The sequence below is a fragment of the Camarhynchus parvulus genome, chromosome 26 (assembly GCF_901933205.1).
Source record: "Camarhynchus parvulus chromosome 26, STF_HiC, whole genome shotgun sequence".
Taxonomy (NCBI): Eukaryota; Metazoa; Chordata; class Aves; order Passeriformes; family Thraupidae; genus Camarhynchus; species Camarhynchus parvulus.
In genome coordinates, this window is record NC_044596.1 from 2748372 (window position 1) to 2772993 (window position 24622).

The following is a 24622-nucleotide window of genomic DNA, read 5'->3' on the forward strand; positions in this document are numbered from 1 at the left end:
GCTGGCAGCAGTCCCATTGGAATTGTGGCTCAGCCCTCCTGCAGTGTCAGGGGTGGTTCTGCTGGAGCAGGGATCCTGGAGAAAGGTGCAGTCTCTGCCTCTGGAGATCCAGGGGAAGAGGCAGCTGCTGTTCCTCTGGGCAATCCAGTGCAGAAGCCGTGCTGGTGTTCCAGAATCTCCAGATTCTATCCGGGTAGGAATGCTTGGCTCCTCCCTCTGGGCTCACATCTCCCAGTGGGATGCTGTAGTTCTTATCAGCCATGCAGTGACATTCAATAGCCTGTAATCAGCAGATTATTATAATATCAGCAGATAATTATTATTATCATATAATATTATTATCCCTCCCAGAGGGAGGAGTGGTTGTGAAAGAGATAAGGAAAACTGCCCACAGAAGCCAACTGCCATACAGATGGCGAATAGAATACAATTTGACAATCCAGGACAGGATGTGAAGGAAGCAAGCTGATGCTCAATATTGTTTGCTTTGTGTGGCCCAGATGAGCTTTGATCCAAACCTGCTCCACAACAATGGACACAACGGGTACCCCAATGGTACTTCGGCAGCGCTGCGCGAGACCGGGTCATCGAGAAGCTGCTGACCTCGTACGGCTTCATCCAGTGCTCGGAGCGGCAGGCCCGGCTCTTCTTCCACTGCTCCCAGTACAACGGCAACCTGCAGGAGCTCAAAGTAGGAGGTACCTGAGCTTTGGCACAAAATACCCTCTGCTGCTTCTGGGGTCTCGTGGTTTTGGTTTAATTTCAGTTTTTGCTAATTTTGAGATTTCCTCATGAACGTGCTGGTGAGTGTGGTGAGCTTGTGTTGGTTAGTTATTAAGGTATTTATTTCTTGCTGTTAGATAGGATTAGGAGAAGGGTAAAGTAGATTTTAAATTTTAAAAGGGTATAAAGAAATTTTTTTAAAAGTAACTAAAAGAAAGAAAAGTAGTAAGAATCAAAACAAACTCTTTAGAACACTTCTCCTCCCCCCACAACCTTTTATTTTTCACTGATAAAGTAAAGAAACCACCTTGAAAAATTTACTGCTCCTGCTGGGAGCCCTTCCCAACTCTATGCAGCTTGTGGTACAGACTTGGGCAGTGTTAGGTCAAACTTGTCTAGCTGAGATGGAGGCAGGTACTCAGACTGTGGGAGAGCTTACTTCTTGTGCTCCCTGTTTCTTTGGTTAGAATTAGTTCGAGGGTGGCCAGGTGTTTTTCAGCATGAGGAGGCTGCAACTTCATGCTGATAATTACCATGAGAGTGAAGTTTCTAAACTGTTTCATTGCCTTTGTTGTGTTGTCTGAACTTCAGTGTGAGTCTGCTGTACAGTAAGCAAGACAAGGGGAGGGAATTGCTGTGGAATTACACCAGAATAGTTCATTGGCAACAGGAGATAAGAAGCAGAGTAACCAGAAAATTTTTGCAAATCATGTGCAACAAAAGGACCTGAGTTCTACTTGATTGTGTTTGGCTACAGCAGTGAATTAAACTTAGCCATTTAGTGATTTTTGTAAAAAACCCCAATCCCAGCCAGAGCTCTCAGCATTGCAATGTTTGCTTGTCTTGCAGACGATGTTGAGTTTGAAGTGTCTTCTGACCGCCGAACTGGAAAACCCATTGCTATTAAATTGGTGAAGATAAAGCCAGAAATATTACCTGAAGAACGAATAAATGGACAAGTTAGTGCCTGTTTTGTATACCTGCATCATTGCCATCCTTTCCTCCAGTACAGAAAACTGGGTTAATAGAGCATGGATATTAACTACCTTCAGTATAATTACACTGAAATATATTTCAGTGTGCTCTGGTAAAAATTCAGAGATTCAGTTTGAGCTCTTACTTGGCTCCAAACACTTCTTAGAGCCAAGAGGGGTTCTGTGAGATTGAAAAGTTGCAGTGTGGCATTCCCTGCTGAGTGTGTAGTAGAGATTCATTTTGTGTACAACAATGCCACTCCTGAAATGACTAGCAATGGATTTTTTTTTTTTTTTTTGACTGGTAGGTTGTGTGTGCTGTTCCTCACAATTTAGAGAGTAAATCTCCAGCTGCCCCGGGTCAAAGTCCAACAGGGAGTGTTTGCTACGAACGTAATGGGGTAAAGCTTGCGTATTTTACTTGAACTCTTCACTGGTCCATCACTGTGGTCTATGACAAAAAAAAAAAAAAACCAAAAAAAAAAGCAATTTAATGTAGAGAATTGGCACTGCACTGAACTGTGCAGTTTTTGGCCAAAAAAAAGCATGCTTTGGTAATTACTACAAAAAATAGTGGTTTTTTAGACAATTTGCTTGCTTGTATCTGTGGAGAACTTCCTAGTGCCAAATAGTAGTTCTCTTTTAAACTTGATGAAGTTCATGTATCCTTATCTTGAACTTCTAACACTTAGAAATTGGCCTTTAAATATGGTCATGTACAAAACCTTTCAACTTAAGCTGCTTGTTACGTACTCACCAAAACAGCACGACAGAAAAAGAATGTTTTGCATGCCATGTTCATTACTGTTGATTTTCTCACTAAATTAAGCAGATATTGTTATTACAATTGTGTTAATCTTTCTTTAACAACTATCCTGCAAATAGAGTAACTTTAGTTAATGTTAATTTACAGGAAGTATTTTACCTGACTTACACCCCAGAGGATGTTGAAGGAAATGTACAGCTGGAAACAGGAGATAAAATAAACTTTATAATTGACACAAATAAACAGTAAGTTGGTATTGCTTTTCTAGCTTCATATTTTGTTTTAGTAGTCAGGCAGAATTTATACCTATTCCAAGAACCTATTATATGAAATACAGTCTTAGTTATTGTTTCTGTTTTGAGTTTACAGATTTTTTTTATTTTTCTCTAGTACTGGTGCTGTAAGTGCTCGTAACATTATGCTATTAAAAAAGAAACAAGCTCGCTGTCAAGGAGTAGTCTGTGCCATGAAAGTAAGTGATTTTGAAGTTTCATTTGAAAATGAAATGCTATTTTGAAGAGTGCTCTTGAAAGTGATATTTGAGTTGTTTAGAGCTGTTAACAACTTGCACTGCAGGTGTAAATTATGTGTGAAATGGCTCATCTTTGATACTGATACTCTTCTTAACAAAGAAAGTTTATTTCTGCTTATATATTTCTTGTGGCAGTCAGCTGTGTACACCTGTACACAGTGCTGTGCTGGGATTCTGAGATTGTTTTGTGTTTACCAGAACCTGTCAAATGATTTATTGCTATGTTCCAATAATGGACAATTAAACACTTTTTCTTTCTGTTCACAGGAAGCCTTTGGATTTATTGAGAGAGGTGATGTCGTGAAGGAGATATTCTTTCATTATAGTGAATTTAAAGGTGACCTAGAAACCTTACAGCCTGGTGATGATGTGGAGTTTACAATCAAAGACAGAAATGTAAGACGAAATCCAGTAAAACGGAAGCAAAGGTCCTAGGGAATAACTGCACAGCTCTCTGCTTTCCCCAGCTCTAAAAAAGGGGGGAGGAGGTTCATTGGGAAATGTCTGTTACTTTCTCTTTTCTTTGGGTTTTGACTGATTTTGTGCTCTTAGGGTAAAGAAGTTGCAACAGATGTTAGACTGCTGCCTCAAGGAACTGTCATTTTTGAAGATATCAGCATTGAACATTTTGAAGGAACTGTAACCAAAGTAATTCCAAAAGTACCCAGCAAAAACCAGGTGAATTTCAATAGTTAAATAAAACTCTGTAATACTGGTTTGATTGTATTGAATTCCAGTCAGTAACTGGAAACATTTGTTCCCATTTCCCAGTACCTGTTTGCTGCATAAGCATCACATCAGAATTAAGATTTACTCTTTTTCCTAATTTCAAATCCAGAGAGGAAGAGTTAGGGTAGTAGTACATGATGGGAGTGTGTGTTTAATGTTTCAAATACTTCATTGTTTCTAATACTTGCTATAATTTTTGTGGAATTAGACGTATCCTTAAAGCAAAAGACTAGGGGAAAAGGGAAAAATATTGCTGGGATAAGCCAGATCTATGGATTCTTGTGAGCATTTACAGTTAATGAGGCTTTTGGGCTGTAATGTTTGACTTGGAGGAGTGTTCATGAGCGCTTCCACTAAGTTTTTAGGTGAGTCTCTGTTAGTGTGGGAAGCTTTGGGGTGTTTTGAAGACTTAATAAGAGCCTACATTTTAGAAGTGTTATGGTTATAAACTTAATTCTTAAAACAGAGAAAATTCCTTCAGCAGGACATGACTGGGGCTTAAAAAACCTCCAAGGCAACCAACAGCTCCAAAAGCCACCTTGCATTGGGCAAGTTCCAGATGAGGAGTGGTGGAAATGGAGCCGAGCCTGAGTCCAGCAGGTGAACTCATCTTTCCCTTGGGTTTTCTGTCCCCAGAGTGATCCATTACCTGGCCGCATCAAAGTGGACTTTGTGATTCCTAAGGAGCTTCCCTTTGGGGACAAGGACACAAAATCCAAGGTGACCTTGCTGGAGAGCGACCACGTGCGGTTCAACATTTCCACGGACAGGCGCGACAAACTGGAGCGAGCCACCAACATTGAAGTTCTCCCCAACACTTTCCAGTTTACTAATGAAACCAGAGAAATGGCAAGTACCTAAATATCTCTAATTCTTGAGGGGAAGTGAAATAAAACATGAGTTGGGGACTGTCTTCTGTAATAGATGCAAAAATCACTCGTGTCTTCCATTGCCTGCTCTGAAATCCAGCTCTAGGACCTGCAGCGCAAGCAAAGCAGAAAATTCAGAATTAATGCTCTGCATCTTTGCCTTAAAAGAATAAAGTCTTAACTACTTTTTAACATTTAAGTGAAGTTATATTAGGAAATTAGAGCTTAGCTGGCCCTCTTGGATGGGATTCCTAGCTGGTTGTAGCAGACAGAAGTGATGTAGTCTTGAACTGACAGTTTAAAATTCACATACCTGAGTCTAAAGAGGAAACTATCATCTTCCTTTGGGAAACTGGAGACCCTGGGACTACCCTGGTTCAGGTAGTGAAAACTGTAAATAATTGGAGGAGGGACTGTGAGCAGCTTTTGTATTTCAAGTTTTTTGGCCAATCTCTGTCTGAGGGTCAAGCAGAAGGATGGTAAAGAGCAGAGTTCTCTCAGTACAAGAAACTCTTTGTGGATTACAGGGACTAAGATGGATGTGCTAATGAGCATTACAGAATATCTTTCATTCCTGTAACTTAGAATGTTGGTTCTGTTCCAGCTAGACTGTGACTTTGCTTTCCTTTGCAATTTGGAGTTCAGTTAGAGTGTTGTCACATCAGTCTGCTGTGAACTATTGTCCCTTGGCTTTAAGAAAACCCTGAGTTTTGATTTCATCCTTTGAGATTTTGGGTTTCTGTCCTATAGACTTCTTGTATTTCTGCTCTGGCTACATACACCTACCTGCCTGAGCTGAGCTCTCATGGGGGTGATAGGTGCTGGCAGCTTCTAGGAAGGTTGGTTTGCAGGAGTTTGTGAAAACTGCTTAAGAGAAGAATGTTCCTAAAGGTAAAAGGTACCTTTGCACTGACATTCAGATCCTCTAAGCTTGTCCTGAGCCTTGCTAAACTCTGTGTTAACTGGGTTGAAGGCAATATGTTAATGAATTCTGCCTTCATTCTGGCAGCATCTGGAATTCAAACCCAGACTAGGGTTTCGGGTTTTGTCAGTATATTCTGTTTATCACTCAGCATTCCATTCCTAGTGGTTATCAGGAAGGCCACTGAACTCCTGTGTCACATGGGAGTGTGTTCCCAAAACACACCCACGGGTATGGGAGTCTTGTTTAACAGCGTCTTTATAATTCCTTCATTTGTGACTGGAAATCTGATGGTTTTTCTCTTAAACTTTCCTCTGAACACTGATTTTATTTCCTGTTTTATAGATGGTTGCATTTTTAGTGTTTGTTTGTATGTTTAATATTCTCCTAGAGATGATACAGTGTTTGCAGAGCTGCCCCATTGTGTTCCCTGTACTGGCAGGTTCTTTAACTTCAATCCTTGAGTTAATATTCTCCACCTCACTCTTTATCTCAAGTTGACTTCAGGAATGAGATGGGAAGAACTTTCAACTTGACCAGGGCTGTGAGCACCAGGGTTTGCAAGGAAGGACATTGCTTAAACCAGGTGTTTTCCCAGGATTCAGACCTTTCTGCCCACTCCTGACCCATGGAGCAGCTGGACAGGTGTCACATACCAGGGATTAAACTGTAATTGTTGGTTTGGCTGTTGCAGGGTGTGATTGCAGCAATGAGGGATGGCTTTGGCTTCATTAAATGTGTGGACAGGGATGCTCGGATGTTCTTCCACTTCAGTGAGATCATGGATGGAAATCAGCTCCATATTTCTGATGAAGTAGAGTTCACCGTCGTTCCTGTAAGTAGGATTTAAAGTCCCATAAAATCTCAGCATTTAGGGAAATTATGCACAGTCTGTTTATAAGCTGATGGATTTCTTTTCCAGGATATGCTGTCTGCCCAAAGGAACCATGCCATAAGGATTAAAAAGCTCCCCAAGGGCACGGTTTCCTTCCACACCCAGTCAGAGCATCGCTTTGTGGGCACTATAGACAAAGAAGCCACTCCAGCCAAAGCCACTAGCCCAAATAAAGGCAAAGAGAAGGTAATGCTGCCCTTCTTCATTTCTGCCATTGCAGACTGAGGCTGATTCCTTAAAATCTCTAGTTCAGCTGGGTTTGAAGCACTGTTCAGTCTGTATAGATGTGAACTACAGCTGATGAGAGCAGTCAGTGAAAATTAACTGCTCTGAACAAGATAATAAAAATATTGTTGATAATCATTAACGATCATATTGTTGTTGAGGATAATTTCCAGGAAATTGATGGGGAGTTTCTTTCTACCTCTCAGTACACAAGATTCTAGATAGACTTATTTAAGTTTCTTGGGAAGCATCTCTTACTGTTTTGTTCTGCTTTTTTAAACAATGCCAGAATACTTAAAAGTTCAATAAATGCTTCCTGGAACTGGTGGCAATACTTCATTGCCTTTTAAAATAATGTCTGGCATCATTTAAAGCTCCTTACTTAGAGTTTGGTTGTGGTTTTGAGCAGTTTTTGTAAAACTGAGACTCCAATGATCAGTGCTTGAACTGTGTGTAGGAAACTGTTCCTGAAGAGACACTGATTGCTGAATTCTGACCTCTTGTTTTCAGGAAGCTGAAGATGGAATAATTGTGTATGATGACTGTGGAGTAAAACTGACCATTCCTTACCAGGCCAAGGATGTGGAAGGATCTACTAATCCCCAGATAGGAGATAAGGTAAGGGAATTCAGTGTACTATTGGGAAATGCTGTTCTGGGCATTGTGGAGTGTGAGCTTCTCTTTGTCTTTACTTGGAACAAATGGAGGACAAGGCATCTGTGTGGTATCACCTGGAATGTTGTGTTTAAATGAGTAAAAAATACCCTCCAACCTGGTGATATATAGATGGAAATAGTGTCTTACTGTGTAAATGATGCTTTTTAAACAAAGAATTATCACTAAGTGGACACTGCTTGTCAAGAGGAAATTAATTAGCATAGACACTAAGATGGATATTGAAGAGGGAGAATATTCCCTCATGAGCATATTAGCCTGAGGGACAATGGAAAGGGAAAAAGCTTGGAGATCAGGAAGGGCAACAAAACCCTCAGGAGCCATTCTAGTTACTGGTTATTGTCTCTAAAAACTGAAACAAGGATTGAAGTGAGGCACATCCCACTGTGGGTCACTGGTGAACAGTGTAGGGAGAGATGATCCCCATGGACAGAAAGGTTCTCATGTTTGAGGGGTGCAAAGCTGAGTGCTGGGGGCTGGCTTGCCTTGCAGGTATCCCAGGTGTGGTGCTGCTCCCTGGAATGTAGGAAATGTCAATGACAGATGTGGTTATGGGAAAGTAGTGACTAGGAAATGACTTTCCTGCAGAGACCAGAGGCTGCTGCAGAGCTGCGCAGCTTCAAAATTGATTTGGGGTTTTTTTTGGTGGTCATGGTTTTCTTTGCATTTTTCTGTCTGGTATTGAATGTGTTTGGTTTTCTTTGCATTTTTCTGTCTGGTATTGAATGTATTTGGTTTTCTTTGCCTCTTTCTGTCTGGTATTGATGGGCCTGTCTCCACCAGGTTGAGTTCTGTGTGTGTGAGGTGAAGAGGACCGGGCTGCAGACGGCTGTTTCTGTCAGGATGCTGGGACGCAACTACAGCTCCAAGAGGCTCTTGGGATATGTGGCAGCCCTGAAAGATAACTTTGGGTTTATTGAAACAGCCAATCATGATAAGGAGATCTTCTTCCACTACAGGTGAATGACAGTTTTATTATTTGATTATGTGTCTCTTTGGGGGAAGTTGGGAGGGTTTGAACCCATTTGCACTTTACACACACATAATATATTTATATATATATGCTTAGATATCTACAGTTTTATTTATCATCTCTGCTGGACTGGTTCAAGCTTTTCTGTTAGTCAGCACTCCTGGTGTTCTGTGCCTCTAATTCCCAGGCCAAGAAGTCCAGTTGTGTTATGTATTTGAAATGGTTTATTTTTCTGAATGGAAGTTCCTTGTGAACTGATGAGGGATTTAAATAATTTCTGATAACTGAGGTGGATGTTGGGTGGGCATTACTATTGTCATGTAAATAAAGGAAAACTGTTTCTCATTCTGTTCCTGTAGTGAATATTGTGGTGATATTGATAGCCTGGAACTTGGAGACACTGTGGAATACAGCTTGTCAAAAGGCAAAGGAAACAAAGTTAGTGCAGAGAAAGTAAACAAAACACATGCAGGTAAGGCTGTACCTGGTGTTTTCTGTCTGCTGGGCTCTTGGCACATGCTGGGGGGTGAAGTTTGTTAATGATCCATTTACAATTGGAGTGAGAGCAAGAAAGATGCTCAGTGTGGGGTGGTCTTTGGTTCCCTGAAAGCTGCTGCCTGTGTTTGCAGAGAACAGACAGGCACAGGCCAACAGTTCTGTGCACAGTAGCAATTCTGTGGACCTTTAGTGTCCTCAGCCCTCCTCATTTGGGGGTTATAAGGAGAGGCTGGATGGCAGAATTGGCCAGATCAGTACCTGCACTAATTGTGCTGTTTCTCACAGGGGAAAAGATTGCAGGAGCAGGGCAGATGGGGGAGGGTATTAAGGACCTGGGGGTGGGGGGAAATGCATTCTTCAAGATTATTGGATGATTAACATGAGTAGGGAACGTGGAAGAGAAAGGAAGGAGACACTTTGGTTTGCTTTTCTAGCTTTCTGACCTTAAGTTTCTTGAGAAAAATTTTTCTGCTTCCATATATGGTATATCAGTATGATTTTGATTCATTGTCATGTAGTGTAAAATGTTGACTCCTGGTCAATCTGAATCACTTATTTAAATTAGTTTTAAAATAAACTATGATTAAAACATCCTATTCCTGTATTCTCTCTCTCTTTTCAGTGAATGGTATCACTGAAGAAGCTGATCCAACTGTTTACTCTGGTAAAGTAATTCGTCCCTTGAGGAGTGTAGATCCCACACAGACAGAGTACCAGGGCATGATTGAAGTCATGGAGGATGGTAAGATTGGTTCCTTTTAAATAAGTGTGCTTTCCACAAATGCACAAGTTGAATGCACTGTAAAAAGAGCTGTTGAGGATTTTATTCACACTACAAACTGTATCCACACAGCTAAGGTGATTTGTAATATTTGAAATCTGATATCAAGTGGCAAAGGCCTCTCAGTTCTGTCTCATACTTTTTCCCCCTAGGTGAGATGAAAGGAGAGGTCTATCCCTTTGGAATTGTTGGCATGGCAAACAAAGGTGACTGTCTGCAGAAGGGGGAGACAGTAAAGTTCCAGCTGTGTGTGCTGGGTCAGAACGGGCAGACGATGGCTGTGAACATCACCCCCTTCCGCAGGGCCACCGTGGAGTGCGTCAAGGACCAGGTGAGTGACCCTGGCACCCGGGCATGGGGATGGGAAATCACTGCTCCAGCTGGCACAGAGCAGCTCAGAACCACTTCAGCACTGGAACTCAGGGAGCTGTGCCCAAACAGATTGCTCAGGACTCCAGCTCTAGAGTCTGATGTGGTAACCCAGGTTATGCCAGACCCTGGTGTGAAGGTGTGCTCAGAACCTGGTGTGGTGCTGAAACATGAGAACTGTTGGGCAGCAGATAATTCTGAAGATTTGGCTTTGAGATGTCCTAGAAATTGCTCTAACTGGTTTCTGCTGCATAGAGTGTTTAAAAAGTGTTCAGAAAAACAAACAAAACATGCACGTACATTGCTTCTGGAAGAAGCTTCTTCACAGCAGTAAGCAGTCAGTGATTACAGCTCACCTGAAATGCAAAGGCTGATCTTTACCCTCGTTGCATCTTGGAATGATTAAAAAGTTAAATGCTGCAAATGCTGTCTGTTTTTACAGATACCATGCAGCACTAATCTCCAGTCATTTATGGAGAGGCTGGATGAGTATTCCTGGCTTGTACATGAGTAGAATGGAAAACAGAAGTAAATACCTTCTTGTCCCAGTGACAGGCCAAAAATTGAGTGATTGCTACTGTGTAACTTCAGGGTGGAGTCTCAGAGCTTGGGGCACTGCTCTTCTCTGTTTAATACATAGGTCTGCCAGGTTAATACTGCCAGGACTTGAGGGCAGTTTTCAGAACTTTTTCTATAGACTTCAGGATTTAAATGTGACTTTACAGTGCCAGAGAGAGTGCCTGGATTTCCAGAGTGTTCTTTCCAGAGGGAATGTTCTGATCACTGCAGAAATTGCATTTCCACTTCTAGTAGGCACCACAGATTTGAAGTTTTATTTAAAAGCAGTTAAACTACAGTGATAAGTAAGTTACTGCATTTGTCTGGATGCAGAACAAATCAATAACCTTGTGATGTGTTGCTTTTCAGTTTGGTTTCATTAACTATGAAGTTGGTGACAGCAAAAAGCTCTTCTTCCATGTCAAAGAAGTCCAGGATGGTGTGGAGCTCCAGGCTGGGGATGAAGTGGAGTTCTCCGTAATCCTGAACCAGCGCACAGGAAAATGCAGTGCCTGTAACGTGTGGCGTGTCTGGTGAGGCTCTGGGATGGAAGGGAGTGACCCTGAACAGTGTCTGCATCCCAGCAGAGCCGTGCAGCCTGGGTCTGCCTGAGCTGGATGTTCCTGCAGCAGGAGCTCTGGGTTCCAGCTGCCTCCAGGGAGAGCCCCACCTGAGAACTCCCAGCTTTTCCAGTGCAAGCAGCAGCAGCACTCCCAGCTCCTCCTAATTACAGAGGGCTTGTTCCCTTTTTAACCTATTCTTAAACACCCCCTGTAGCAGGAATTTGGATACAGGCTGTAAGTGGAAGTTAATGATAAGGAAAGTGATGGCTCTCCTGTGTGGATGCTGGCCTCTGGCCAGCGCACTCCGCAGTGCTGCCATCTCTTTCTTGAAGAGCAGCTTTAATTTTTAAATAGAAAATTCATGTTTTAGAGACTCTTTTTGGCGTGGCATTTCTTACAAGTGATGGGTTTGGGGTTTTTTATATATACACTTGAAGACTGCATAATTTGTATTTCATTTAAGCTTGAGATAGCACCTCAGTAATAACAGAAAGCTAATATTTTTGTCTCAAAATGATGTGTTCTCATCATCTTCAGAGATGTTAATGCTCTGCCATGATATGCTGGCAACTTGCAAGCCTTTATTATTGCAGTTTAATCACAGAATGGGTTGAGTTGGAAGGGAACCTAAAAAACCATCTCAATTCCACCCCTGCCGTGGATGCCTGCCACTATCCTAGGTTGCTCTTAAGCCCCATCCAGCCTGGCCTTGGAGATTTCCAGGGATGGGGCAGCCACAGCTTCTCTGGGCAATAGAAATGTAGTAAACACTGGTTAGGTGTGCATGAGAGTAAATACAAGACCTCTGCTCCCTTAAGAACACCCTCTGGAGAGCACTGAGCTCCTCTAGTGCAGAGTGCAGTGTGGACAACAGGGTTTGGGGCAGGGCCAGCCCATCATCCGGGTCTGCTGTCACACAGCATCAGTCCTGTACAATAAATGACTGTGCCCAAGGCCTGTGAAACCTGGGGTGCCCTGCCCAGCTCGGGGTGACCCTGCCCTGTGTGTGCTCTCTTGCAGCGAAGGCGCCAAGGCCGTGGCTGCTCCGCGTCCCGATAGACTCGTGAACCGTCTAAAGAGCATCAACCTGGACGATGCCAACGCCCCGCGGCTCACGGTGCTCCGCCAGCCCCGGGGCCCCGACAACTCAAAGGTACAGACACACACAGGGCAGTGCCCTGCAGGGCCTGCCTGTGCAGGGAAACACACACTGCTGCCTCTGTCAGGGGTCTGAGCTGTGGCTGCTGCTGTTCTGTAGAGAGCTGAGCTGTGTGAGGGTGGGTTCTGTCTGTGCTGAGTGCTGTGCTCTGTGTGCTCTGTGTGCTCTGTGTGCTCTGTGTGCTCTGTGTGCTCTGTGTGCTCTGTGTGCTCTGTGTGATCTGTGTCTGTCACATACACATTTTATGAAAAATCCTTTCCTTAGGATTTTTTCTCCTGAGAAGCTGAGAGGCCTCAGGAACAAAATATAAACAATGATTATCTGCTGCTGTGGAATGCAACAGGTGCATCTGTGATTGGTCTCATGTGGTTGTCTCTAATTAATGGCCAATCACAGTCAGCTGGCTCGCACTCTCTGTCCGAGACACAAGCTTTTGTTATTCATTCTTTCCTTTTCTATTCTTAGCTAGCCTTCTGATGAAATCCTTTCTTCTATTCTCTTGGTATAGTTTTCATATAATATATATCATAAAATAATAAATCAAGCCTTCTGAAACATGGAGTCAGATCCTCATCTCTTTCCTCATCCTAAGACCCCTGCAAACACTGCCACACTGTCCTGTGTCACTGCTGTGCCCTGTGTCACTGCTGCTTTCAGAAGAGCACATGAGAGAGAAGCAACCCACTGCTGCCTGTTGGAGCCTTTCTGTCATGGTTTGTCTTGGCTGTTGTAGTTTGTTCTTCATTTATAAACCTCAGAGGTAGCAAGTGAAGTCCATTTACCTATGATGTCTATTTACCTAGACGTGGCTTTCACACAACGCACTGGCACTTCTTGATAAGCAGAGAAAAGTGTTTGGAATCTCTGTTGTGTTTTGGACTACAAAGAACACCCCAGACAGCCTGTTTTGTTGCTGTCTCTGTTTCTGAAGACAAACATGACTAATTAGAAGGGAACTGTTTGGGTGGAACAGACCAGGCTCTGCCTCAAAGCCCAGTGGCAGTGCCAGGTTCCTGGCTGGACTTGATGATTTTTAAAGCCCTTTTCCTATAGGAATGTGCTTCCTGTTGATGGAGTGACAAAACCATCCTTTGTCTCCTTAAAAAGGGAAAAAGCCCAGAAGTTTCTTTTTTCAATTTGCAAAAAAGACACTTCATAGGACCTGGGGGACTTCACCTCGAACTTAGGGATAGCCAGTTGGACAGAAGCCAGAAAGTTTTGCCTAAGCAATTTACTAGAAAAGGAAGAGAACAAAGAAATTAATCACTTCTGTGAGGTGTTTTACCAGGAGTAAGAACTTCTTGCATCTGGCTCGGTTTTTCTCTGTGAAGAGTTTTGTTACTTTGCCTTTTATGAAAACTTTTTTTGTTTCCAGCACTACCACAGAAGCCATCCTGCTGATTTTATGCCTTCTAAGGTAGCTGATCTATCTTGGGTGTGATACAGATCTCCAAGAGCTTATGAGACCTGGCTTGAGGAGACCCTTATGTCATTTTCTGTGGTGGTGTTCACAGGGGTCCCAGGACGAGGGAAGAGATGAGAATCTTGACTTCATGTTTCAGAAGGCTGATTTATTATTTTATGACATATATTATATTAAAAGAAAATTATATACTAAAACTATACTAAAAGAATAGAAGAAAGGATTTCATCAGAAGGCTTGAAATGAATAGGAAGGAATTACAATAAAATCTTGTGGCTGCTCACAGCCTCGACACAGGTGGCTGTCATTGGTCACCAAGTAAAACCAATTTCACGTGCTGGGTAAACAATTCTCCAGATCACATTCCAAAGCAGCAAAACATGGAGAAGCTGAGGCTTCTCAGGAGAAAAGATCCTAACGAAAGGATTTTTCATAAAACATATCCGTGACAATTTTCCAGCCTAAATGATTTCATGATTGTGTGATGCTGGAGCTAAAAGTGTGTTCTGTTTTCCTTGCAGGGATTTGGTGCAGAGAGAAAGATCCGCCAGGCTGGTGTTATAGACTGATCCCAACCCCACGGCGGCGTTGGGCCGTGCGGTGGGGCTGCCGAAGGGTACTGAATATCTCCCTGTTCACCCCTTCCTCCAAATTCTCAGAAGCTATTCCACCAGTTTTAACACCTTCTCATGTTATGTTTAAAATTAAATTTACGAAACCATTTTAAATTTCTGCACAGTTGCATTCTGGAGAACTTTAAGGTGGCGCCTTATAGTATCACATTTTAGAAGCTTGTTTTGAATGGTGCATTTAACGCAACTGGTAACTGCAATCTCCATTGCCTCTGTGAGTAAACATAGACAGCTCTGCTCGGGCAGACCTTGTGGAATTCTGCACTACAGTTATTATGCTTTATCCTTGTTTTTGGCCAAGGTTTATTATGCCTTAGTGCTCAGTTGCATTATCTTCCTTCCCAAGTGGAAGGGAAGACTCACTTCAGCTCACTCTGCTCAAATTTTGAGGAACGTGTGAGGGTGGAATAAGTTCTGTTTCTGTCAGATCTCCACAAACATTCAGATACCTTGAGTTGATGGCCAAATGTTACAGTGTTTTCCTAGTTCATTTAACTTGACTCCTTTAGCCAGTCCTTAGAGCTCAGTGCAAGTCTCTCCCAGGGTCGATGGATTTTGTAGTGTTCTAGAACAGACAGTGCAGAATTTCATAAGGCTGAGGTGTGCCATCAGTGTGGTAATTTAAATATATTTAAAACAATGCACAAATCTGCTGCTGCTTAGAACACTGCAGCTTCTAAACCCAGTTTCTTTTACTGATTTAAATTTAAAAAGAAAGAAGTTGTGCCTGAAGTGGATACATTTTTTTTGTTCTTTTTGCAGCCGGCACCCAGTGTACTGTAAGAGAATAAATACTTAGGCTTTCCATAGCTGTATTGAGACTTTCATCAAGGTGACTAGTTGATGTCTGTGTGCTTTTTTTTTTTTTTGTTTTTTTGTTTTGTTTTGTTTTTTGTTTTATTTTGGTTTATTTTTTTTCTTTTTGTTTTGGTTTTTTTTCCCCTCCCCTGCCCCCCTCCCTCCATTTCCCCAGTCACACTTTATCAAGCAAGAAAACGGAATGATTGGTCTAAGTATTACTTTAACCAAAAAGATCAGGAGTTACTTTTTGGAATAGAGGGCAGTACTGTGGTTTGGTTTGGGTTTGTTTTGTTTTGGTTCTTTTTATTTTATTTTTATTTTGGTTAAATTTTTTTTTGTTTGGTTTTTTTTTTTTTTTTTTTTTTTTTTTTTTTTTTTCATGTTACCTCTATTCTCAATTTAGGGTTTTCTTCTCTGGGAGATGCATTATCTTTGTAAAACAAAACATTGCTTTCTCCAATTTTTTTTCTGTTAATGGCAAAGAATGGAAATAGAATAAAGTTTTACTGATTTTGAAAAAAGCCTTGCTGTGCTCAGTCTCTTCTTTCCTCAGGGGGGCTGTGTTAGACCTGTGTTGTCCCCATCACAGACCCCGTCCTGGTGCCTCCAATTCTCACACCACCCTGAGGGATTTCTGTGTTTTATTTCCAATCTGAAAGGCCCCATCATCAACCCTACACCATTTATACATTATAACAACAGCAGCATTCATTGGTTACAAATTACATCACTTCTAATTAGTGCCCAACCCCATCTATGAGCTCCGCCCTGTTCATCCGTGCCCGGCTCAGTTCTGTTCCTTGGCGGGGCTGCTGGCAGCAGGGTCAGAGCTGTGCTCCCCCTGCTGCAATTCCCTTTCCCCGGGGTTCCTGCTCCCTCCCAGGGTCTGAGCCAGACCCTTCCTTGGCATTGTGGTCACATAAAACAAAAAACGATCCGAGTGCGGGATGCTCCCACTGCAGTCCCGTACCCAGAGCTGCCCAGCTCCAGCTGTTCATCAACAACTTAGAAAAAGCACAAAGCTTCACTTTATTCCCTTTTCAAATCCCGAGAGCTCGCTGCCATTCCCAGTTTAAGAACCACAGGGTCTGGGTTCGGTGCTGTTTCCTCTCTAAAGCCCCGGGATGCGGGGCCGGTGCCGTTCCCCGCTCGGGGCCGCGGGCCCGGTGCTGTTCCCCCTTGAAAGCTCCGCGATGCGGGGTCGGTGCCATTTAAAGCCCCGGGTGCCGCTTCGGAGCCGCGGTGCCGGTGCCGCCGTGTCCCGTGTTTCTCCCGTGTCCCTCTGTGTCCCTCCCGTGTCCCGCCGTGTCCTGTGTTCCTCCCGTGTCCCGCTATGTCCCGCCGTGTCGCGCGGTGTCCCGTGTCCCGACCGTGTCCTGTGTTTCTCCCGTGTCCCTCTGTGTCCCTCCCGTGTCCCGCCCGTATCTCGCCCGTGTCCCGCCCGTATCTCTCCCGTGTCCCGCCGTCTCTCCCGTGTCCCGCCGTGTCCCGCCCGTGTCGCGCCCGTGTCGCGTGTGCGGAAGCGGCGCGGGCGGTGACGCGCGGGCGGGAGGCGGAAGCGGCGCGGGGCGATCGCGGGGCGGCGGCGGCGGCGGCGGGGCCGGGCCGGGCCCGGCGAGGCCGCGGGGCCATGACCGAGTACAAGCTGGTGGTGGTGGGCGCGGGCGGCGTGGGCAAGAGCGCGCTGACCATCCAGCTCATCCAGAACCACTTCGTGGACGAGTACGACCCCACCATCGAGGTGCGCGGGGCCGCGGAGCCGGTGCGGGCTCGGGGCCGCGGGACGGGAGCGCGGGGGGAGGCTCCGCCGGGCCGGGGGGCGCCGCCCGCGCCGCGCCGGGAGCGGATCCGCCGCCGCTCCCCGCAGCCCGGCCCGGGGCTCTGCGAGCCGTTCCTGCTCTGTTCGTTCCCCTCGGGCTTCCTAAAGCAGCCACAGGCAGCCAGAGAGGCCGGCACGGGGCTGGGCAGGGCGGGGGGTCTGCTCGCAGGGAGGGTGTTTGTGATTGTTCTGTATTTTCGTTCTGCTGTGGAGGAATTTCTTTAAGGCAACACGAGTTCTGTGTTTTGTAACAAAGGATGAGAGGGTTTAGAGTCTCATTTAAAATGGGGTCGTTTGGGCATGATTTAAAATGTGATCGTGTGGGTAATATTTAAAATACTGTAGTTTTAGATAGTGGTAGTTTTTTGTCAGAGACGGATGAGAATCACAAATGGATGAAAATTACAAAATCCAGACTGCTTTGGGTTGGAAGGGACCTTAAAGCTCATCCAGTTTCAACCCTGACACCTTCCACTGTCCCAGGCTGCTCAGAGCCCTGTCCAACCTGGCCTTGGACACTTCCAGGAATCCAGAGGCAGCCACATCTTCTGCAGAACAGCTGGCAAAGCTCCTCCTGCGTTTTCATGATGATTTTTACGTTTCCCCCGTGCCCCTGGGGTGGCAGGAGCAGTGCAGGGCTCACAGTGGCCGTGTGTTGCAGGACTCGTACCGCAAGCAGGTGGTGATCGATGGTGAGACGTGTCTGCTGGACATCCTGGACACGGCGGGGCAGGAGGAGTACAGCGCCATGAGGGACCAGTACATGAGGACAGGCGAGGGCTTCCTCTGCGTCTTCGCCATCAACAACAGCAAATCCTTCGCTGACATCAACCTCTACAGGTACAGCTGGGCTGCCCCAGGGCCAGGGGGACAGGGCGGGGACACTGGCTGAGTGGAGCACTGGAGTGCCTCAGTGAAAGCTCAGGAATGGACGAATGTTGAATCTCCCACTTCTTTCAGGAAGTTTTGTCACTGTTCTGTGCCAGTGCATGGAATCACAGACAGGAGTGGGTTGGAAGAGACTTTAAAGCTCATTCAGTTCCACCCCTGGCCATGGCAGAGACACCATCCTCCATCCCAGGTTGCTCCAAGCCTGTCCAGCCTGGCTTGGGCACTCCCAGGGATCCACAGCTGCTCTGGGCACTCTGTGCCAGGGCCTCAGCACCACCTTTAGTCAGTTTAGGCTGGAATGATTTTTATCCACTTCTGTTATTTTTTTAATCAACCCATATAAATATCTCCAAGGAGTGCCACAAGAACAGCGTCAGGCTCTTTTCCATGATGCCCAGGGACAGGACAAGGAGCAGTGGCCATAAACTAAACCTCAAGAAATTCCACCTCAACGTGAGGAAAAACTTCTTTCTATGAGGGTGGCAGAGCCCTGGAGCAGCTGCCAGGGAGTTGTGGGGTCTCCCTGTCTGGACACATTCCAAACCCTCCAGGATGTGGTCACCTGTTCCAGGTGATCTTGCCTTGGCACAGGGCTTGGGCTGGGTGATCTCCAGAGGGCCCTTCCAAGCCCAGCAGTTCTGGGATTCTGTGAATCAGATGCCATTTGCAGCTACAGAATGTCATCTCAAAGGAAATGGGTGAGAAATCCAGAGCGGAGTTATCCATGGACAGAAGATGAAGTGTACAAAGTGCTTGGCCATGCTGCTGACCCCTGAGGCCCTGCTCACCTTTAATGTGTTTTTGTGGCACAAGGTTGTTTGAATACTGAACTAAACCAGTTTTTCTATTTAGAAAATGCTTCCTAAGTTTATTTTTTTTTATATAATTTGTCTTCCTAAAGAGAACAGATCAAGAGAGTGAAGGACTCAGATGACGTGCCCATGGTGCTGGTGGGGAACAAGTGTGATCTGCCCACGAGAACAGTGGACACAAAACAGGCCCAAGAATTGGCAAAAAGCTACGGAATCCCCTTCATAGAGACCTCTGCAAAAACGAGACAGGTGAGGGGCTCCCCCAGGGCCTGACTTCTTCCTGGGAAATGCAGCAAGGACATTTTCCCTTGTGCTTTTGCCTTATTTACAGGAGAAGCATTTTTTCAATCCCTTTACATTTTTAGCTTTTATTTCCCCACTCACTCTTGAAGGAGTTCTGGGCTGGGCCAGTACAGGAGTCACTTCAGACTGACCCTGACTTCCTTTCAAGTGGGTCAAGTTGATAAATAACAGAGAATACAAAAATTGCAATTCCCCTGAAGTTACTTAATAAAACTTAAAAACTAACTAGGAAAAAAAAATACTCAAAATGATAAACATAACTGATACCAGTAAATGTAGAGATAAAGAGACCTACAGTGGTTTTGTGGAAAATTACATAACAAGAAAAAATAACACATGCCCAAAAAAATGTTAAAATTTGCCTTTATTATCAAAACATTCAAATGCAACCCCCAAAATCCCTCTTAGTAGACCTCCAAAACCATAAAAAACTCCCAATAAGAAACAAATGGCTGCAAAATAATTCCTAAAAAATAATACTTATATCTTAAATAAAAGCCGCATTTTAACTAGAATAAATAAATACCTTATTATAAAATCTCACAAAACACACAGAAGAAAAAGAAACCCAGCTACTTTCTACTGCTTCAAATGATGTTAAAATTCTGATTGCAGCCAATTTCAGCACCTGCAGTGTTGGCAGGAGGAGCAGCAGAGTTTCAGTTGCTCTCCCTGGGGAGTGTCAGGGGCTGAGCTCGCTCACCCCAGACCTGCTGGGTTCTCTTGGCTCATTAATGAAAGCCAATTAGCAGATTATGATTGCAGACAGAATTCCCCAGACTGGACTAATGGGCTTCTCCAAAGCCTCCTTGGCCACGTGGGCCTGTCCAGCCAGCCCTGGAGCAGGGGAGCAGAGCAGGGAAGGTGCAATTATTGAGCAGCAGCCAGAAAATCCTGAACAGCTGAATTCTAAGAATTCTAAAATTAGTCAAGGAGCAGCTGGTTTCCTGCATGGAGCCTTCCTGAGATACAGTTTTCCATGTTTATTTTAGTGGTTGATACCCCAGGAGGAGTCAGGCTGGGACATCCATATGGGATTCCTCCTCTTAGGAACCACAGGATCAGTTGGATGCTGCTCTTCTGCAAAATTGTGACTTTCAAATCCACTAAGGGGTTCTGGGATGGACAGATGAGTGATTTCAAAAGCTTGAGGGAAGAAAATCCCTGACCTTGTGTTTGCATTCAGGGTGTGGAAGATGCTTTTTACACGCTGGTGAGGGAGATCCGGCAGTACCGGATGAAGAAGCTGAACAGCAGCGAGGATGGGAACCAGGGCTGCATGGGACTGTCCTGCCTTGTCATGTGAGAAGGTGAGCTGGAACCTCACTGTGCACTGCCTCCTCTGCCTTCCAGCAGCTCCTAAGTGTGCCTTAGAAATGCTGCCTGCTCTAGGTGGGGTTTTCCCCTTTTATAGAACATATTTGTGGGAATGTTCCTCACTCGGGGTCACCAAAGGTGGTGGTGTCTGCAGGGGTCCCAAGAGGAGGGAAGAGATGATTTATTATTTTATGATATATCTTATATTAAAAGAAAATTATATATTAAAATTATACTAAAAGAATAGAAGAAAGGATTTCATCAGAAGGCTTGAAAGGAATAGAATGGAATGATAATAAAATCTTGTGACTGACTAGAGAGTCCGAGGCAGCTGGACTGTGATTGGCCATGAATTAAAAACAACCACATGAGACCAATCACAGATTCACCTGTTGCATTCCACAGCAGCAGATAATTATTGTTTACATTTCATTTCTGAGGCCTCTCAGCTTCTCAGGAGAAAAAATCCTAGCAAAAGGATTTTTCATAAAATATGTCTGTGACACATATTGATTCCCAGAGAATTGGATTCCACAATGGATCCTACAATGGATCCTGCAATTGGATCCTACAATGTTTTAATGCTCAAAAAAGAAAAATTCCCCTCTAAGTTGGTGGCAGAGCTTGAGAAAAGGAATTTTCATTCACATCACTCCTTTGGCTGATGGGTGGATGGAACAAGATGATCTTTAAGGTTGCTTCCAACCCAAAACATTCCATGATTTCCACCAATTCCAATGGTGTGATTTGCTCTGCCATTCCTTTCTGTCTCCTTCTTTTGGGAAACCATTTGGACTGTTTGGAGAAGGTTTAATTTCTGAGGAAACACTTTGAAAGAGAGGTGTGCACAGCTGAGTGATTGACTCCTGCACATCTCCCCATGAGCTATGTTCCTCTGGAATGTGCTGATTCCAGGATTAACCAAATAAAATGGTGAAATAACCAATTACCAATTTACTCCCACAGGATTTTTCCCATTTTCCCCCATTTATTCCCATTTTTCCCCATTTTCCCCCATTTTTTCCCATTTATTCCCATTTTTTCCCATTTATTCCCATTTTCCCCCATTTATTCCCATTTTATTCCCTGATTTTTTCCCATTTATTCCCCCATTTTTTCCAATTTTTTTCATGCATTTTTCCCATTTATTCCCAGATTTTTTCTCATTATTTCCATATTTTTCCCCATTAACCAAATAAAATAATGAAATCTGAGTTCCCAACTGAGGGAAATTCCTTTCAACCATTCCCTGAAAATGTTGCTCATGACTATGAAAACAGCCAGAAGCTGCTCAGCACTTGCACTGCTGCCCTGCACATCCACCCCAGAGTTAATTAGTGCTAATTGGAGCTGCCTTTCTGTTCCAGATGCCAAGAAAACGTGGTTCAGGTGCAGCTGCTGGACAAGCCTCGGTCTGTGCTGCCTCTCCTGCTGCTCCCTGCAGTGTTTGGGTGCCAGTGACAGACTCTGGGCACCAGAGTTAATTAGCACAAGGTCCTTTTCTGTGCTCCATCTGAAGAGAACATCCATGGCATCTACCTCCCTGCTCAGCTCACGGAGCAGCAGCACCTCGGGATGTGCTGGGATTCTTCTCTCACTGTCACCTGGCTTTGTTCCAGAAGAAAACCAGTCCCAAAAGTGAACTATAGAGACTAAATGCTGTGAAAAAGATGACACTTTACCTCTAGAGTAAAAGCTAGAAGTGCTGTGTGTCCCCTGTCTGTTGGAATCGGTGCAGTGCTGTCACAGGAGTGGCACAGCTGGTGTCACACGGGGTTGTGCCACCCTGTCCCCTCCCAGCTGGGTGTCTGCTCTCTGTGCACCTGTACAGCAAAAGTGCAACATCTCCAGTGCCAGGAGTGCCACCTACCTGATCCTCCATTTCTGTAATAAAAAGGAAAACCTTTCCTAACTAAGTGCCTGTTTGCTAAGAAGATTTGAAGTTGTCCCTTGGGTTGAGGAAAACCCCCAAGGACTGGAATTTCTTGGGAGCTCATTGTGCCAAGCAGGCAAGTGTGCTGTGGGTGATCTGGGCCTGGCAGGATCCTCCAGCTGGAATTTGGAGGAATTTGGAAGGTCCAGCAGGCACTTCAGAGACTCTTGGACAAGGGAGGGGACACACTGCATCTGTGTTTTACTTTCTTTGTGGGTGGAACAGTTTATATTCTGTATTGTTTTCCTGCAGCATTCAGATCTTTCTAAGTTGGACCAAACCTGTCAGCTGTTCATTTTTAACATGAACTGCCAACATTTCTGGGCAGCTTCTCACTAATTAATCTGGTAACTGGAGGTTGCTTTGGACAGCTGCTATTCAGCTCTCTCTGTAACTTGCAAATTGTTTTATTCTGAATTATTTTCTTACCACAGACTGTAAAGAGTCTCTTCAAAATGTCTCTAGGCTGTAAAATTGGAGTTTCCTTGGCAGGGAAGGAGTGTGGAGGGTTGGGGTTGACTCTGTCAGGGGTGCTGGAGGTGGCTGCTCCATCCCTGGCAGTGCCCAGGGCCAGGTTGGAGCAGCCTGGGGCACTGAAGGTGTCCCTGCCATGGCAGGGCTGGATGGGATGAGCTTTGAGGTCCTTCCCAGCCCAAACCATCCTGGGCTTCTGTGCTGGAGGGGAGAAGGCTGAGAGCTGCCACAGGCACCTGAGCCAGCTTCTGATTGCAGCATCCCTGCAAAATGAGGAAGGAAACGAGCTCAGGGATGGCTCCACAGGAGGTGGGGGACAGACTGGTGAATTCAGGGCTCACTGTGAGCGAGGGAATTGTGAACCCTTCCCTCCAGCTGAGGGAACTTCTCCCCAGAACAGACCAGAACACCGTGCCCTGGTTAGCTGGTGCCCAGCTGTGCTCACCCTGTCCCTGTGCTGCTGGGCTGGTTCTGCCCTGAGTTCAGCTCTGAGGAGGAGGAGGAGGAGGAGGAAGGAGCTCTCAGCCAACAGAGGGAGCGTTTGGTCAGTGCCAGGCCGGCAGGGCAGTGGCAGGAGGCTCAGTTTCAGGTTGTTGGTGTCAGTCACACATCTTAATTTGGAGTGCTCAATTTCAAATGGACATTGGAAAATAGTAAACAGAGAGAGAAGAATTTTTGCCTTTTAATGTTGCTTCCTTCACTAATTACAGTCTTAATTCTCTTCTTGGAATGAAGAGGATCAATCTGCATCACATTTGCTTTATCTGTGATAATCCTTATAAATACTTTTTTCAATTTTTTTTAACTTTGACTGATGTGACTGATAAGAATTAAATCCACAAAAAATTGAACATAAAATATTATTTTCCAGCAACAGACACACAATGGTGGGCAGAATTATGGGGACCATTGCCTCGAGTTCAGTTTGTTTGATGTTTCCCAGAGCAGCTGTGGCTGCCCCATCCCTGGAAGTGTCCAAGGCCAGGATGGAGCAGCCTGGGACAGTGGAAGGTGTCCCTGCCCATGGGATGAGCTTGAAGGCCCCTTCCAGCCCAGACCATCCCATGAGTGCAGGTTAAACCTGGCAGAGCTGCCACCCTGCACAGCCAGGGCTGAGAACGCTTTGTCAGGAAGATTTTCTGTGAAAACCTTCCCTGTGGGGCTGCTCCTGAAGAGCTGTGGGGCACAAGGGCAGCCAGTTAATCAAAAACACCCCTGGGAAATGAGGAGAAGCTTTTGGGATACACATAGAACCAGCAGGAAGGGCAGTGTGGGGTTTGTGAGGACACTGAATGGTGACATCCTGCCATCATGGATGGGGTTTGATTTCTTGGGAAATGCAGGAATTTGTTTCCTGGCCAGGGCTCAGCTGCCTGTGGCCATGGGAAGCCTCTGGCATTTGATGTTTGAAGGGTGTGTGGTCAACCTGGAGAATTATTTGGGTGGAGATTCATCATAGCAGTGCCCCATGCTGCTCAGCATGCTGGGGCATTAAAATGTACCAGCTGTAGCTCCAAAGGCTGGGAATTCTCAGCAATGTGTGGGAATTGACTGGAAAATGCATCTGCTGCTCTTTGCTGTTCCCTTTCTCTTGGGCTTCATAAAAGGGAAGAAGCCCTGGTGAGGGTGGGTCTGTATTTATGTCACCTTTGGAACCTTTAGAATGGTTTTTAGGATTTTTTCAGTTTTTAGGGTGTTGCAGAGCTGACCTGCACAGGTGATACTCCCAAGTCCATCAGTGTAGTTCCAAATCCAGCAAAAAATACAAAATCAGGGTGTTGTGCTCATCAAGAGTGAACTGAATGGTTGTAATTTGTTTCCAGCTGCCTCACAGAGAACCCTGGGTTTGGTGGCAGCCAAGAACTGGAAGGACAAAACCCTTTGAACTTTGGGGGAAATTATTCAGAAGATAAGCACAGAAGGTTTTGCACAAGACTGCTCCCTGGAAAAGGTGGTTTAGTAGATTTGGTCCCAATATTGTTATTTACAACAGCACAACTCTGCAC

The 24622-nt window shown here is 44.9% G+C and overlaps 2 protein-coding genes across 2 annotated transcripts; both read left to right on the forward strand.

Moving 5' to 3' along the window:
• The first annotated feature begins 500 nt into the window (after positions 1-500).
• Positions 501-15588, forward strand: CSDE1 (cold shock domain containing E1). Its single transcript, XM_030965619.1, is given in 19 exon segments — positions 501-582; positions 585-698; positions 1573-1682; positions 2006-2098; positions 2611-2708; positions 2854-2935; positions 3263-3391; positions 3548-3673; positions 4361-4573; positions 6210-6350; positions 6438-6596; positions 7146-7253; positions 8094-8269; positions 8643-8755; positions 9404-9523; positions 9715-9893; positions 10859-11022; positions 12073-12205; positions 14156-15588. Coding segments are annotated over 19 exon segments (2388 nt in total). The 3' UTR covers positions 14204-15588.
• A 1042-nt stretch (positions 15589-16630) lies between these two features.
• On the forward strand, positions 16631-22612 carry NRAS (NRAS proto-oncogene, GTPase). Its single transcript, XM_030965776.1, has 5 exons — positions 16631-16808; positions 17548-17726; positions 18679-18838; positions 20079-20202; positions 21577-22612. Exons 1-4 carry the CDS (start codon positions 16698-16700, stop codon positions 20196-20198), a joined length of 570 nt encoding a protein of 189 aa, XP_030821636.1. The 5' UTR covers positions 16631-16697; the 3' UTR covers positions 20199-20202; positions 21577-22612.
• The last annotated feature ends 2010 nt before the right edge of the window (positions 22613-24622 follow it).